Source organism: Ostrinia furnacalis, unplaced genomic scaffold, assembly GCF_004193835.3.
Source record: "Ostrinia furnacalis isolate ACB-3 unplaced genomic scaffold, ASM419383v2 OfSCF0322, whole genome shotgun sequence".
Classification (NCBI taxonomy): Eukaryota; Metazoa; Arthropoda; class Insecta; order Lepidoptera; family Crambidae; genus Ostrinia; species Ostrinia furnacalis.
In genome coordinates, this window is record NW_021130561.1 from 1,581,153 (window position 1) to 1,598,543 (window position 17,391).

Consider the following 17,391-nt stretch of genomic DNA (forward strand, 5'->3'; position numbering starts at 1 on the left):
AGCCTGTCCAGTGTGTAATAATTGAGGTATAGTATGACGTATGGTAATTGGTAACCAAACGCAGTACAGGCGCCCCTTGAGAAGAATCGGCACACGGGGCGCGGCTCGCTCTCCTCGGGGCGGCGCTCCGCCTCGTCCGAGACTTCACCCTCTTCTAGCGAGGAGCTTAATCTGATTCTAACCTTACGCTATGGATGTTATTACCTGCAGCTGACGCCCCAAGTGCAGGCGCCCCTTGAGAAGAATCGGCACACGGGGCGCGGCTCGCTCTCCTCGGAGCGCCGCTCCGCCTCGTCCGAGACTTCGCCCTCTTCTAGCGAGGAGCTTGATCTGCACCCGGCTGTATTCTAACCAAACGCTATGGTATTATTACCTGCAGCTAACGCCCCAAGTACAGGCGCCCCTTGAGAAGAATCGGCACACGGGGCGCGGCTCGCTCTCCTCGGGGCGCCGCTCCGCCTCGTCCGAGACTTCGCCCTCTTCTAGCGAGGAGCTTGATCTGCACCCGGCTGTATTCTAACCAAACGCTATGGTATTATTACTAGGGATTGCAATCCAGCGGCGTTTTCAATCCAGCTGGATTCTTGCTGGATTGACCTGAATCCAGCTGGATCCAGCGCGGATCCAGCAAAATGTGGAACGCAAATAAAAAGACGACATTTTTAAGACTTTTTTTATTAAGTAACTAGTTTTCCGCCCACGGCTTCGCCCGCGGGAAAAAAGGGCTGTTTTTAGGGTTTTCCCAGACATTGTTCGAATTTTTCTCGCCGTAAAAATCATCCTTGGACTTCAACGAACATTTAAATAAATTGGTCCAGGCGTTGTTGAGGTCTGCGCTTACCAACACATTTTGCGATTCATTACTGAGAATGCGCTTTCGGTTTCCACACTGGTCGGTTCTAGGATCATTAAATAGTGAATAGTAGGTAGAATGACCACGACCGCTCTGCCAAGAGCATAACGAATAAGAAGAAGAAGAAGAAATAGTCATACACCATAGATAAATGTTAACCTCGCACTCGTTCGGTCTCATATACACTCATTTCTTTTTTCAGTACCTTTTCGTGACCACTTGGCTTTGGCTTTTGTTTATTAAAGTTCTCCTTCTCTCTTTTAAGTTCCATCTCAAGCTCTTGCCCTGAAGTCATTTTAACGGGTTCTGCGACATCATTTAGACCATTCTCTTCTAACTCCATGATATCTTTATCTTCTTGCACATTTTGTTTATTTACTCGTTTTAACAAAGTCTTCATCTCCTGCCATATCGCATTCTTTTTTGGCCAAGGAAAATAGACAGTTTTTTTACTGCTTCTTCATACTTTTTTGGATTTTTCAATCACACTAAAGTACCAGTAATTTCGGAGAGGCGCTGTTCAACGCACAAAACAACAGAACGGCAACGTCACCGCGCCGCGGCGCCGTTTTGAAAATGGCGGCAATTCGAAACTAAGCAATAGAAAATTATACGTTTGCGGATCCGCATCGCTGGATCCAGCACTGTATGATGGATCCAGCATGTTTAAAAAGGCGCTGGATCCAGCTGGATTGCTGTATGCTGGATCCAGCAATTGCAATCCCTAATTATTACCTGCAGCTAACGCCCCAAGTGCAGGCGCCCCTTGAGAAGAATCGGCACACGGGGCGCGGCTCGCTCTCCTCGGGGCGCCGCTCCGCCTCGTCCGAGACTTCGCCCTCTTCCAGCGAGGAGCCGCGCGATCTGCGCCCGGCTTTTATTTCTTCTGTAAGTAATTGAGTAGTTGAACTTGACACCATAAACCAAGGTACAATTTCTCAAAAATAGGTACAAGGAAAATTAGTTTTTTAAGTAACCATTGAAATCAATAAATAGTCAACTGAGTAGTGAAAATATGGCGTTATAGCCTGCCTTATAAAATCAATGGAAAAACCATGTTTTGTTGACAGCTCATAAAAAGTCTATCTACGAGGGCGGCACTGAAAATTTCGGGAATCAAGGAAGTGAAACAACATTACTATTTAAAAATGTATTTATTGCTTTTTAAAGTATTCTCCGCGAAATTTGACACATTTTTTCCATACACGAAACCAATCATTGAAGCAACCATTGCATTCGGAAGTTTGGGTCTCCAAAATGACCGTTTTGTAGGCGTCCACAGCTTCTTCAGGTGATGAAAATCTCTGACCACGCAATTTATTCTTTATTTTAGGGAAAGTATAGAAATCATTAGGGCTTAGGTCGGGGCTGTACGGCGGATGGACTAATAATTCTATGTTTTCTTGCTCTAAAAACTCTTTTGTTCAGTGCGCGGTGTGAGAACTCGCATTGTCGTGATGGAGGATGATGCGGCGGTTGCAGTTCTCTTTACGGAGTTCAGAAACGACCTGTGGCAAACAAATGATAGCATACCATTCTGCATTAACCGTTCTTTGTCCCCCAAGAGGAATAGTCGCAACATGGCCGGTTTTGGAGACAAACGTGGCCACCATTTTTTTTGCAACACTCCGTGAACGAACAATTTTTGTTGGCTTTAACTCATTTTCGAACACCCAAACTCGTGACTGGTTTTTTGTTTCGGGTTCGTACGCGTATATCCAGGATTCGTCACCTGATACGATGTTGTATACAGCATTTGAGGATCCTGCATGTAATCTCCCGAGAGTTCTGACGCACCAAGTAACGCGAGCCGCTTTTTGCTCTTCACAGAGCGAATGCGGTATCCATCGGGAAAACAACTTTTTTACACCTAATTGTTCATGCAAGATTATTTGTATTTGACTCATGCCAATGTCTAAAGTTGCCTGAATTTCGCGGTATATCACATGTCGATCTTCTTCAATCAGCTTACGCACAGCATCAACGTTTTCTTAGGTGACTGCAGTTTTTGGACGACCTTGACGGGGATCATCACTGAGCTTGACACGTCCACGTTGAAATTCAGGAAACCAGCGATAAATTGTGGTTTTGGATGGGGCTTCATTACCAAATGCAGAAATCATCCGGTCAACACACTGTTTTTGTGTTAAACCACTTCAAAAGTCATAATAAATCATCGCTCTTGAATTTTCTTGAGTCAATTCCATTTTCTCAACGAGTAAACAAGTTTGACAAGACCTTGTGATACGACCGAGAATCTTTTTTTAAATAAATAAATGGTATACGATTTTAAAAACCCTGGAGTTTGCAATTAAATAGATTTTAATATGACAGGAACAGTGGAAATATTCCATTCCCGATACTTTTAGTGCAGCCCTCGTAATAAGACCTAGCACGATTTTTCTCTCACTAGAGTCACACTTAATGGAACATTTACGCCCATATTCACAAACATTACTATGAGGTCTCACAGTGCGCGTGGACGCAAAGGTTGACACATGAACCAATCACAGAGCTCTATTCAACGCTATGCGTTTGCTTTGCTGCTTCACTTAGGCAAGCATCGTTCGTGAATACGGGCGTTAGAAAGAAACCCATGATACCTCTTTCAGATCCTTTAGCACTTGCATCTCCATTTGGCTGCTCATTCTGTTTGGGCTCTATACATTCTCCTTCCTCTGCTTCAAAGTCTAGTTGTTCTTCCCCATCTTCTGTATTACTTGTTTTTTCTTGAGGCACCTAATTCGAAAATAATATTTCTAAAATGATACACTTTACTATACCAGACACTGAAGGACCAAATGAAGCAAGTAACTTAGTGAAGTTTTAGAAATTACATAAGGGGTGCTTCTGTTTACATCATGGTTTCAAACTAGTTTTATTTGATCACTAATTAGGAAATTTATAAAAAAAACTAGTCGTTTCAAAAATTTTCTTTTGTGAAAAGGCTAAGATGTCCTGTTAGTTGCATAATTAAATTAATTTGCTTACTTTTTCCAGTTTTGGATGATCCAGTTTTACACTCCCACTATCAGATTTAGGAGATGATTGTGTACTGGTTTTATTGTTTGCATTTCCATTGATATTTCTACTATCTGACTTTCTTTCAGGTGATGATTGAGGTAATTTTCGCTGTAACAGAAAGAAAATAAATAAAATTAAGTAACAATTACAAAATAAGTACATAATATGCCTAATATACCCGATCAAAGGCCAATGACAGGTCATCAACAGATCTACATGCATTGAAGCATTGGATAAGATGTTAAGTCTCACCTTTGGTTCCTTTTCTGAATCGTCTGGTCCTACAGAATCCAAATCTGATACATCAGAGAGGTCCTCATGACTAATATTAAGATCCTTCCCCTCATTCTTTTCACTTGCAACTGATTTACTCTGAGATTTTCTGTCATCTTGATCAGATTCCATCTCACCTAAAAATAAATTGATGCATTTAATGTTTTAAAAAAATATATTTCATTGCTCATCTTTCTGCAATATAACATTACTTTCTCACCATCAGAAATTTCTTCAGTAGCAGGATCCTTTGTATTAGCACGCTTGTTGTACGAAGAACTCCTACTTGATTGACTTGATTCTGACCTACTACGTGCCCTAGGCATCGAAACCATCTTCTGCTCTGCTTTGGTATGCCTCCTCCATTTATCTTTTGGACTCCAGGCATTTTTATTCGCTACCGGAGATCTACGAGGTGATGATCTCACCGATGACCTATCTGGTGATGGACTAGATGATGGTGTCCGAGGCTCTCTCTTCCTTAAAGGCTGTGTGGGTTGTGATACAGAATCAGGGGATACAGGACGGGACGTATTGACAGGTGAGCCAGGGGCAGAACTGGCAGGGCTGCGAGGAGATTTGGGGCCTCCACCAGTTGGAGGAGGAGATGTGTAGTCATGAGGCCTCTCCGGTGAGCCAATATTTGAACCTACGTCACTTGGGGATTTTGGAGCATCAGGAGATTTTGGGGCAGGTGGCGAAGCTGGCATGGAATTCTCAGGGGAGTTAATGTCTGAATGAGCACCGCTCAAGTTGCCGGGAGATTGCGGTGGTTTGGACGTGGATCGCATAGATGGTGATGGCGATCTACTTTCTGGGGAAGGAGAGCGGGGGCCATTAGATCTCGGCGATGGTGGCGATTTGGGAGGTGACTTTGGGCCTTTTTTAGAGCTTTCACTTCTATCTGAAGAAGAACTTCGTCTACTTCTTGAACTGGAACTGCTACTACTCGAAGATGATTGGGCTTCCCCACTACCATCTCGAGAGTCTTCAGAATCCATTCCTGAAATCAGACATGATTGCATGATGATGGTTGTTAATAATTGTTTAACACCCAACCCGAAGCATATTTAATTTTATTGTTTTACATTTTTTACACTTGCACTTTGAGACACCAATACAGAGACTTAGCAAAAAAAGAAATAATTGATTGTGAACAAAGAAGACTTCCATGTCATATAATCTAACTTCACATAACACAAATCTGTTACATCTGAAAATTTTAATGCTTCAACTAACAAATCCTCAAGTTAATAAAATAGAATATTTTTGTGCCAAATAGTCTCTAAAATGGGGTATTTAATTGCAAAATCAGTTTCAATCACCTGAATACATTTTTGTTAGTAGATAAATGCACACAAACTTTCTCAGAAAAAAGCAAGTTTAACATTGTTATCTAAATTGAAATCATACAAAAAATTAAGCATGTAAATACAAGGAATTAATAAATCTAAAATTTTTTTTTTATTTTACGTGAATTTCATTGCTGTAGTTTTACATTCAATGAAATTACAATTTATTATGAAAAAACTTATAAATTAATAACAAAGTACAACTTTTACTGCATAGACCTGGTGTAATAAACGCAAATAATTATGCAAATGATCTGGGAAAATCACTGCATGTTACCTGGATCAAAATTGGACATTATTGATCAATGTTTTTAAAAATTATTAGGCAAATTGTTTGATGTGAACGAAGTCTCTGATTTATTGCTACGTTCAGATGTATATTGAAGACATCCAGCCTTACCTTGCAGATGACGCCTCGACGCCAGAATCGGTGGCACTTTAGAACACTTTTCATATTGCAAAGACTTTTCAACTTTATAATCACAACACAAACGAAACTTGGGTCTGTCACATTTACTTGTGAACAACTTCTTACAACGATAACTGACGAAAACTTAGTAAAATCAACACTACTTCAACATGGCTGTGATACAGAAGGAAATATATGAACATAATAAATAATCACTTTCCAGTACTTCCGGAGGGTTAACTTACGCCCTTACCTTAAACGAGATGGATTAGACGGTAACTTTCTTGCTGATTCAAATAATTAACAAAAAAATCCTTAAAAATGCGCCGCAAGAGAGCTTTTCTCATCGAAGCGAAGTCATCAAATTCCATAAACTAAAGAGTACGCGCATCAAAAAAAAGAAGGGAGGAGCCGTCAAAAGTTTACACATAGGGATGTCTATATTTCATTCAATTGAAGTTGAGCTCTGTTCAATTTCTAGTAGCTCGTTTAATCATTACTAGCCATTACTAGCGGTCCGCATCAGCTTCGTACATTCTGCTGTAATTTAATAAATTACTTTTAAAATCATCTGTATTTTTTATTGAGGTGTTTGGTAAGGAACATTGCCACGTCACCTATTTATATTTTTCCATTGTGCTCTTGAGTTGTTTTGTGGATTTTTATACCAACAAATTGGCATAATAATGACATTCTACTGTTTGGATCTTGACATTAATCTGCATTCCGTTTAAACTTCTTCCTGAACTGCGCTGACTATTGTGATGAGATTCTAATGAAAAATATAATAAGATTATAAAATTCAAAGTTTAATTTTCTTAGACAACATTAACATTAATTTAGTGGTGCAGGTGCAACAAAGCGCAAAAGGTACCATTTTGAAATTACCAAAAAATTACGTTTAGCCACTTGTCAAGGGTTGCAGAACGATCACACATCGAAACAATTCAACTTACAAAAACTCCATACAAAAAAAGGCTTTTCAACCATTTTTTGGCTAGTTTGCGATTATAATGTGCACTTTGTCTAGACCCACTGAAATAATGGAAAAATGATTGTTAATAATGAAATAAATAAATATTTTTTTCATTGTTGTTTAACCATTTATTGATAATTAAAAATCAAAAGTTTTAAACTTCTGCAATGAAGAATGTTCACTTATTTTGTTTTTTAGCTTTCTGTGTTCTCTGTTAAAAATAAAAAATACACGTGAAAGAATTATTTCGATACGTTAATTAGTTTCCAAGATATTGAATTTTAAAAGTGCGGGCGGCGGCCGGCCCGCCATTTTATGCGCGTGACGTCATATAAATTACAACGACTGGCTCTTATTTGTATGGGTGGAATCTTGCAAACTGAATTAAGACCCACTTCCAGGCAACCGATTAAGCTGAAATTTCGCAAACACATGTGATTTGGATGACCATGCAATATTATGATGACATGAAGCTGATCTGATGATGGAGCTGGAAGGTGGCCATAGGAACTCTATAATAAAACGACTTAAATGCATCGAGTTTGGGCTCGTTCGTTTTGTATTGATGAGTATTTTAATTCTATATAGTAATCGGGGTCTAATGATGGAGCTGGAAGGTAATTCGCAATAAAACGACACAATCGCATCAAGTTCATCACGAATGGAGCAAACAGAATAAGATGGAACTTAATCTTACCAAATGCTACGTAATGTCATTTGGGCGAAATCGTCAGCTAACTCACTACGAGTATAAATTAGGCGAAGGTAGTATCACTCGCACCTCAACAATGAAAGACCTTGGTGTTATCTTTGACCCGGCCCTGACCTTCAACGAGCACATCTCCGATTTGTCCAGGAATGCTTTCTGTCGCTTGGGTTTCTTACTCCGCAACATGCGCGATCTCAGCAACCCACAAGTTATGAAACTACTTTTCTCAACGCTGGTGAGAAGTAAACTAGAGACCAGCGCATGTGTATGGAATCCGCATGAGGCCAAGTACAAGCTAATGCTAGAGAAGGTTCAGAAGGCCTTTTTACGATATCTTTATAAGAGAACTTTTGGATATTATCCATTTTTATATCCTACGAAGTTTTTACTTGGTATGCTGGGCATGTGCTCGTTGGAGGTTAGGCGTCAAAAAGACCAGATGATCACGGCATTAAAAATACTGCGTGGCCATACTCAATGTCCCGAGCTCCTAGAACAATTATCGTGTTTATTCGTGCCCAATAATTACACCAGGCATCGCGCCTGTCGTCGGCACAAGCTGTTCGCCCGGCCACCAAGCCGCACGGTAGCGCACGCTGAGTCCCCACTCTGCCGAATGCACACCGCCCTCAATGCACTCCTGGATGACTACCCTCATCGTGACATATTTGCGGACCCTTGGCATAATTAATATTGTCAACTTGCCAATCCTTTTGTGAGCAGTGTTCTCTTTAATCTTTAAGGTGTTGTTATTATGTTTGTTGTTACCTAACTATTTAATTACGTAATAAGGTATAAACCTGTGTAATTAAAATAAATAAATAAATAAAAATAAATAAATAAAAAAAAAGTTTGGGTTTGGTTCAATTTTAATTTCTGTGATGGGTCTGGGTGTTAATATGTATAATTAGTTTGTATTTACAAAAAAAAAATATTTAAGTATGTTTTTATCCGTTTTCTAGTGAGCGGACGCTGTGAATGTACGTCACACGGGGTCACGTGACCGTCGGCGGGACTCAATATTTAAGCGAACTTTGAATGCCTATAAAATCATAACTACTGGGTATTTTTGAATGAAATAAAAACTAATGTATTTGTAAATGTAAAAGCTTAACTGTAACATAGGTTTCAAGTGATTTTGCATACCTAGTAACATTCTCAATTATTCCAATAAATTATATTATTTAATAATTGGTCAATTGAACATTCAATTAACTCAATATACATGAGCACACAACATCCCTAAAATCATAGACAAATATTGGCTACTTAGTTTTTTTTAAAGTAACCCAAGGCAAAAGAAATTTTATAACCTTATAATAAAGGTTTACGTGCACTGCTCTGTATACTATCTACTTTCATTTTTTGTCTTTCTGTCCCCTAGTAATTTGTTAATAAAAGTATCTTCATAAAAATACTGTGTTTCTTGCAATTAATCCGAAAGAGTCCGAAGGTAAAGTGCTAAAATTTGTAAAACTATCTAATAGAGGAACGCAGTGAGAGCAGACCTTAATCAGCGCATCTGGCTGTATCTTTTATTCAAGCCTAAAATTATTTAAAAAAAAAAACTTTGCCGCCCAATTTTTTAAAATTGATCGTAGGAAACTTTTAATTTGATTCGCGATTTATACTAAAAACTACTAGTAGTTACGTAGTGTTATAATAAAATTCGTAAGCATTATGCTTGAACAAGCTTTAGATGATAATGTTTCGGAAAACGACGAAGAGGAAAGTTTCTTTCAAGATGTTGATATTTTACAAAAACATGGCATAAACGTTGCGGACATAAAAAAATTAAAAGCTGCAGGAATATGTACCATCAAAGGTATCCAAATGTCCACGAAGAAAAAATTAAATAATATTAAAGGTTTTTCTGAAACAAAAGTAGAAAAAATAAAAGAGGCGTGTCAAAAAGTTGCTGCTTTAGGTTTCATGACTGCTCTAGAAGTAAGTGACCGAAGAAAACAAGTATTCAAAATAAGTACTGGAAGCAACGAATTAGAGTAAGTAGTAACTTCCCTTCATTGCTTACTAGCAATATGGATCTCGCGACTTTCAATTACAGGCCATGAATGCAACTACTAGCATGTTACATAAAGTGCTCATTGATCTTACAGTAGACTACTAGCTGGTGGCATCGAATCAATGGCGATCACTGAAGTATTTGGTGAATTTCGGACAGGGAAAACCCAGATTTCTCACACATTGTGCGTTACTACACAAATACCAAATTCCTCCGGCTACCACGGAGGAAAAGTCATGTTTCTCGATACAGAACACACTTTGTATCCTTTTATAAAAGTCTAGATACAAAATCGAATTCATGATACATAATTTTTACCTTAATTTTAACCATACCTACTTACACCGAAAACTCGTAATTTCTTAGGTATTCGGGCATTGTTCATTTCGTATCTATCGTCATTTATGCGTAATGAACTCGAAGTAAGGAACTTTCTTCACAGCTAATGGGGGCTGGACCCGCTCCAACAAGATGGGGCGACGATAATATGACCAAGGTGGCTGGCAACGAATAGAAAACGAATACTTAGCCAAGGATCGAGCTCAATGGCGTTGAAAACAATAGTTTTTATTGTTTTGTTGAGTCATCCAAGAACCCACTTTATCATGGGTTTATTTATCGCAAATATTTCCTTCCCGACTAACCATTTGCTTCGTCTTCGTCATTTGTTATAATAAACAAATTTTGGATACAAAACAGAGTAAACAAATACCTACGCTACAAGATTTTCCGGGGAACTATGAGACTACGTAATGGAGCGGTTTGCTACCCGAGAGCATTGAGTTACGGGTTCGATTTTTTTTTTTACTCTTTATTGCACACCACATTGTAAAAAGAAACAGAAAGAAAAGGAACACATAAGGTACAATTAGGCGGTCTTATCGCTATGAAGCGATCTCTTCCAGACAACCTATAGAGAGGACAGTTACTTAAAACAGATGAAGGGGAAGGCGGTGTCGACACTAATGAAATAAATAATAATAAACAAAAGTGTAAAATTTAACCCAAAATAATACATACAAATAACATAAAATATATTAATATATACATACATATAACATATAACATATAATATATACATACACATACAATTCTTGATACGAACCAAAGATAGAACTGATTTCTGAGTTGTGTCAAATTAGAGATATCGATAATTTCCTTAACACCGTAATCAGCCGACCAGACAGATTGAGACCGATTGCCGACAGATTTAACTTGGACCAGAATGCTGTTTTGGATAACGTACTCTACGCTAGAGCCTACACTTCTGAGCACCAGGTAAATTAATGAATTAATTGATATTTTTCGGAATGCCGAGTAAACGACTGAGATTTTTTCGATACTTAACCCATCGATCACGCCAGGCAGCTATTGACGACAGGTGCCATTAGTTTTACATACTAAATATAGATGGCGCTTACTGTAAGTTAATCGTTACTTTCAATCCTGCATTAAGTAGTGCCTCCGCTGCCGGCGCCGGTTCCCAAAAAATCTTTATAATTATAATGTGTTTTATACACCAATCACAAAACTTTATAATAATACTAGCTTTCCGCCCGCGGCTTCGCCCGCGTGGAATTTTGTCTGTCACAGAAAAACTTTATCGCGCGCGTCCCTGTTTCAAAAACCGGGATAAAAACTATCCTATGTTCTTTCCCGGGACTCCAACTATCTCTATGCCAAATTTCATCAAAATCGGTTGCGAGGTTTAAGCGGGAAAGCGTAACAGACAGACAGACAGACAGACAGACAGAGTTACTTTCGCATTTATAATATTAGTTGGGATTCCAAAGTGAAAAGTAAATAAAAAACATCACCCAAGATAACTGTTCTTGAATCCAAGGACTATAATTCAAAGTTCGTGTTGCGTAAAGGCTGACCTACTTTGTGTATCAACTATCAGACCTATAATTAAAGCACCAATACCGTGACGGACCCAGTGTCCGTTGACTTCCGTATAACCATCAACAATGTACCTATTTAAAGCTAGTTAAAAATCAAACTTGTTCTACTAGGTACGCGCAATACGCCATTGAGTAAATTTAATCCCACCAAAAACATTCTGTAAAAAACTAGCCAAGTCTCGATGGAGCTGCTTGTTTATCTCTAAAAAGTAATGAAATCTAGACAAAGTCGTGCCAAGTCTATGGTTCCTTACTGCGATTTCTTTATTATTATAGTTAATGTTGTGTGACTTGGCCGTTGAAGGGTGACAAAACCAGGTGCTCCATGACACCATTGCACCAATCTGTCGCCAGAACCGCTACCCATTGACGATGGAAAATTGCCACTTGGAAAACGTTGATTCAACAATAACCAGTCAATTGTAGGCTTAATAAAGCTGCGTATTTCAATAATACTTATGTATGATTATCTTAATAAAGATTGTTCAACGGCCAAGTCACACAACATTAACTATAATAATAAAGAAATCGCAGTAAGGAACCATAGACTTGGCACGACTTTGTCTAGATTTCATTACTTTTTAGAGATAAACAAGCAGCTCCATCGAGACTTGGCTAGTTTTTTACAGAATGTTTTTGGTGGGATTTCACTTCTTTTTGTGGAACGTGGCAAAATTATTTAACGTCGTCGTTTATCAACATTTTTTTACGATATTAAACACAAATAAACTCAACGACCTTTAAAATGGACAACGAATCAGATTGTTTTTAATTATAACATAACCTAAGCGAACCTTACAGTATAATAAACGAAATCAACGAAATGCAAATTACACAACATTCAACTTAATCGACGACTTTCTCTAGAAAGGAAAAAAATCTGGACACCGCTTGCTAGTGCTAGCGCCATCTAGCGGTGAGCGATACAGGCGAACACCACGGTGCCGGAGTAGTATTGATTATGAATGTGGTGTTACTCCAGATCTTCGATTTTCCTAGTTTTTATAGTTTTCCCTTTATGTGGCCATTAAACCCTAACTCTGTACCAAATTTCAGCTCTCTGAGTTTATGGGAAGTACTAGTTCTATTTTGATGATCATCCAGTGAGTGAGTGAGTGAGTGAGTGTCGTAAATGCGAAACTTTGCTTTCGCTTATCTTCGGAACTAAATGACCTACAGACTTGAAATTTTGGATTTTAAGTATGTGATTATAGCTTACTAGATGACGAAAATTTCTGCGTTCTGGTCTTATCCAGAGGTTCTCAAATAGGGGCCTGAAAATGCGGCGAAATGGTTCCAGTAAAGGATGGTACGGCAGTGTTTGCTTCGCGCTCGACTTGGCGGGGGCACTGCCGTGCCCCCAGATGAATCCGAGTACTTATGTAAAGCAGCAAAACGATTATAAATTCGTGACACGCAATGGTTCTGTACATTACAGATGATTCTGCGTCTTAAATATTTTATTTTAAAGCGCAGATAGGCACCTAAGTACTCGTTAAGTAATATAAATTATCGTATAAGCGAAGGTCCACTTTGAAGTACTTAAACTAATTAGTTAATTGTTTTGGAACTTATTAGCGATAACAACAATCTTCTTGACTTCTGTTATTATAAGAAATGTTTTCTATTTCTGTATTGAAACACCCATTATACTTATAGCACTTAATATAGTTCATCACATACTCAACCCACAATCCCACATACTAGCAGGGCTATTTATTGACACCCACGGAGGCGAAAGCTAAAGGTTCTACCTGCTTATGAATTCTTGGTATATTGATTTCTAGGCAGAACTTTTAGACTATGTAGCAGCGAAGTTCCACGAAGAAGCAGGAGTGTTCAAACTGCTCATCATCGACTCCGTCATGGCTCTCTTCAGGGTTGACTTCTCGGGCCGAGGTGAGCTCGCTGACAGACAGCAGAAGCTGGCTCAAGTTCTGTCTAGGCTGCAGAAGGTAGGTTGCTAATTCTTCCATCTGTTTATGCTATTATCTTTAATAATATTTAATAAGCATAAGTATTTGCTTAATTTTCAGTTTAGTTTGGCTTACGTACCTACGAAATAACCCACCTTAAATTCTGGAGTTTTAATTCCTAATACTCTGAACTGAGAAGGCATGCTAAACATTTTCAGCCGTAAAACGCACATTCAGTAGAATAACGAACCGATTCAAAAATAGTATACCTACTTATAAAGTTATTTTAGGTAACGAATCGCTCGTAAACATTAATTGTTTGACTTACAAAAAAAATCTGGCTATTTCATTTGGTAGCGCATTTTCTTACATAACTTTTCTATTCCTATCATTGGAGGTCCGAAAATATTTCTCATACAATTTGATACCATAATGATCATTCTTCATAAAAAATTTAAAACCTACATATTTAAAAACATAATCATTGATATTCATAATATTACTAATCATACACTTAGTTTTTACTAATATTTGTTTTCATATATTTTTCTATACTAATGATCGAAACTCATAATCATTCGAATAAATAACTATAATATTCATAAATGTGATGTGTCCTAATACTTGTTTTCATAAATTTACTACTCATAAGTGTATTTATCCATATTATTGAAAATCATGATGTCTATATTCGTATTAAATCGTATTTTAACATTAAATTAATTTGAAATGGTCCAAAACAGGCAATATTTTGTGCCACAAAACTAACGTGACAGAAACGAATCGCTGCAAAACCGACTCCACGTAGTCTTGTCTGCCCTACCCCTAGAGTGTAATTTAAAAGCCGGAGGCGCGGAGGGAGGGCGGTGAGCTGGAGCGGCTGAGGCTGGTCGCCGAGGCGCCGAAGGCGCCGATGGCGATCCAAAAAGCCGAAGACGAGGAGATACCAATGCATGCTGCATGCTCTGCATGCTTATACTACTCTATTAAATTATATATGATTTTTTTAAAGATACGAGTATGTCTGTTATAAAGTAAAATATTCTGAACAACAACATTATGAGTTGAAGTATGTTCTTAGTAACAACATTATTAATTAAAACAATATGATCAATGAATGAAAAAAGATCTGAAAATAAAAATTATGTATTTTAAATGGTTCTTGGTAGTAACAGTATTGATAAAAAAAATATGATTACTAACTGTTATGAGCTCCGATGGTAGTAATAAAAATGTATGAATAAAAAAAGTATGAAAAACAAAATTATGAAGATAGATTATTATGAACACAAATCGGTAGTAAGACAAAGAATAGGATTTAGAATTTTATGTGAGCCAATATAGAACCATTTCATTTAAAAATCCATTAATGCCATAGAATTTTGATGGCCAGAATGCTTATTGTAATCATTTTGCAGGAAGTAGAACAATAAAAAGTATCATATTTAAAATTATTTTTTTAATTAAATAAAAATGCAAGCATTATTATTTTTATATGATAAAACGAGATTTATATATAATAGAAACTAAAAATAAACTGTTCTATGTTAAGTTGATTTGACAGTTGTTTGAGTAATGCTTAGCGTTGAATGGCGTTTCAGTATGCGAAAATTCATTTAAGTGGCGTTTGAGTGCAACTTAATTTGAGAGGTGCTTAAAAATTGAGAACTGCTCAGATATTGTTTTGAGTATGCGAAATGTAAGTTTAGGAGCTGCTTAACTATTTGAGAAGCCGTCAAATATTTAAATGGCGTTTCAGTATTCGGCCGTTAAGCAGCTGTTAAATTTGAGAGTGCTTGCGCGGTATCTTAAATCCTATTGTTATACCTAAAACGACCTAAATAGTGGTAAATAATGTGTGTCATCGTTATCATTTCTTTCGAGCCTCGAGGATATACCTAGCTAGATCTTCGCAGGAACGCAATAAGGCTGAACGCTATTGAAAAATATTATTATAATGACATGCAATTCCGAGCGAGGTTCCGCGTCTCTAAAGAAACGGTGTTGTTTCTGGATTCATAATTTGGAAGCTCTTTGAAACCCCTCACCAAATGCCATACAACCAGTGGACCAAATACTTATTATAACCCTACTGTTCTACGCAACGGGAAGTTATGAACGTGTACTAGGTGATATCTTCCACATCTAACAGCCAACTGTGCATCGTATAGTGCACGAAGTAACAACCAAAATAGCTGCTATGAAATCGCTTTACATAAACATGCCTATTTCTGAGGATTAAGGGGACATCGCATAGCAGCATTTCCAAGAGTTGTTGATTTGTCAATTTGATGCTCTGTCAGTCAACAATGATAAATGTCAATTGTGGTTACGTTTCGGTCCACGATCGCCACTTAATAGATTTCAACAATAAAAAGTATCATATTTAAAATTATTTTTTTAATTAAATAAAAATGCAAGCATTATTATTTTTATATGATAAAACGAAATTTATATATAATAAAAACTAAAAATAAACTGTTCTAAGTTAAGTTGATTGAGTACATTTCCATAAAAGACAATACATAACCAAACGATGCTGCGTGTAATGGATAAAAGACGTAAAGTTATCATTTGTGTAAATGAAAACATACTTTTTTTGGTAAATGTTGCCATTATGTAAACATTTGAGAGCTGCTTAGCTGATCACGGCTTCAAATCCGTTGAGTAGCGTTTGAGAATACCATTTAAAATTGAAGGATACTTAAATTTAGGAGCCCGTCAGCTGAGTGACAGATTTGAGTAGTGTTTCAGTATTCGGCCGTCAATCTCCTTTCTTATCGTATCAGTCTCTTTCCCGTTTTTTAATTTTTTGACTGTCACTTGTCTTTGTACATTTTTTTTGAGATGGCCTGTCCCGCATACTTCAAACAAAACATCGATAAGGCTTACGCCGAAATCGAACCCACGCGGCCACGCTGCCGCGCTGCATTTCGTGTCGATTTGAGAGTTCAAGATCACTGGGTACGAGATAGTAGTTATGAAACATCCGGCTATATACACAAGTCAGCCCACATGAGGTGACTGACTGAGACGCTAGATAATGATATTCACTAGGGAACTACAAAATAACAAACTACTAAAAGTTATACATATTATTATTTAGGTACTCTTAAATTGATTAATAATTACTTTACTCCTCCATAAATAGGTAATTAAGTGGTTTTGACCTTTCCGAACACTACTAGAAGTGTAGATACGGTTTTATTTTATTTAGCTTGTTCCATCGTACTTAATTATGGACAAAATGGATGGCAACCAGGAAAAACTACTTCTTTAAATATCAGGTTCTCTTAAATAGCATTTACCTACCTGACATAATCACCATGCAATTTTTCTAAAATAAGAACGTTTTTTCCTCAGATCTCTGAAGAATACAACGTTGCTGTGTTCATAACAAATCAAATGACGGCTGATCCTGGAGCGACTCTGACCTTTCAAGCTGACCCAAAAAAACCCATTGGCGGAAATATACTTGCGCATGCTTCGACAACCAGAATAGCTTTGAGGAAAGGGCGTGGAGAGAACCGAATTGCTAAGATATACGACTCCCCAGATTTGCCTGAAAGTGAAGCTACTTTTGCCATAACCAACGGAGGAGTTGCCGATGCAAAAGATTAATTTATTAATGTAATTTAAATAAACTTTGATTTTGTTTTCTTATTTCATTATTTAAAATTAAAACTACCTCTACCAAGTCCCTAAACTCAGCCAATAGGTCGCTATCATGATTTAGAAATCAGCAAACAAATAAGTAGTCGACCCGTTATGTGGGTAGGCAGGCAATTCACTTACTTTACGCGAAGACGCTGCGCAATACATGTCTCGTCAACTAAACACATGAATGAGTTATTGACCCAATAGGATTCAGCAGTTATCAACATCGTTAACCCCTAGCCCCTTGGCCCGGGTAGCAACGCCAGACGGAGACAGCCTAAAGTCCACTACTTAG

The 17,391-nt window shown here is 37.7% G+C and overlaps 2 protein-coding genes across 13 annotated transcripts in view; one reads left to right on the top strand and one right to left on the bottom strand.

Annotated features, from left to right (window-relative positions):
• Positions 1–6,297, bottom strand: part of LOC114360297 (zinc finger CCCH domain-containing protein 18) — a 27,994-nt gene extending 21,697 nt beyond the window's left edge. For 5 of the 12 annotated variants that reach the window (XM_028315001.1, XM_028315016.1, XM_028314932.1 and 2 more), the window contains exons 1-6: positions 6,165–6,296; positions 4,371–5,153; positions 4,130–4,287; positions 3,845–3,985; positions 3,457–3,592; positions 1,589–1,739 (exon numbers count right to left, since the gene is read on the bottom strand). In XM_028315001.1, coding sequence (XP_028170802.1) covers positions 1,589–1,739; positions 3,457–3,592; positions 3,845–3,985; positions 4,130–4,287; positions 4,371–5,151 — 1,367 coding nt within the window. In that variant the 5' untranslated portion in view covers positions 5,152–5,153; positions 6,165–6,296. Of the gene's footprint in view, positions 1–373; positions 460–1,588; positions 1,740–3,456; positions 3,593–3,844; positions 3,986–4,129; positions 4,288–4,370; positions 5,154–5,902 lie in introns of all 12 variants that reach the window. The other 7 variants (XM_028314984.1, XM_028314993.1, XM_028314954.1 and 4 more) reach the window with 5 other exon arrangements.
• Positions 6,298–9,256: 2,959 nt separating this feature from the next.
• On the top strand, positions 9,257–17,133 carry Dmc1 (Dmc1 homolog). Its single transcript, XM_028315467.1, has 5 exons — positions 9,257–9,599; positions 9,714–9,881; positions 10,795–10,897; positions 13,311–13,478; positions 16,803–17,133. Exons 1-5 carry the CDS (start codon positions 9,277–9,279, stop codon positions 17,058–17,060), a joined length of 1,020 nt encoding a protein of 339 aa, XP_028171268.1. The 5' UTR covers positions 9,257–9,276; the 3' UTR covers positions 17,061–17,133.
• Positions 17,134–17,391: the final 258 nt, after the last annotated feature.

What these genes read in the sequence shown, in the direction of transcription:
- Dmc1 (XM_028315467.1), top strand. Translation starts at nt 9,277, where the DNA reads ATGCTTGAACAAGCTTTAGATGATAATGTTTCGGAAAACGACGAAGAG. An exon ending in ACTGGAAGCAACGAATTAGA is followed by an intron (nt 9,600 to 9,713) that starts GTAAGTAGTAAC and finishes TTGATCTTACAG; the next exon opens with TAGACTACTAGCTGGTGGCA. An exon ending in CTCGATACAGAACACACTTT is followed by an intron (nt 9,882 to 10,794) that starts GTATCCTTTTAT and finishes CACCGTAATCAG; the next exon opens with CCGACCAGACAGATTGAGAC.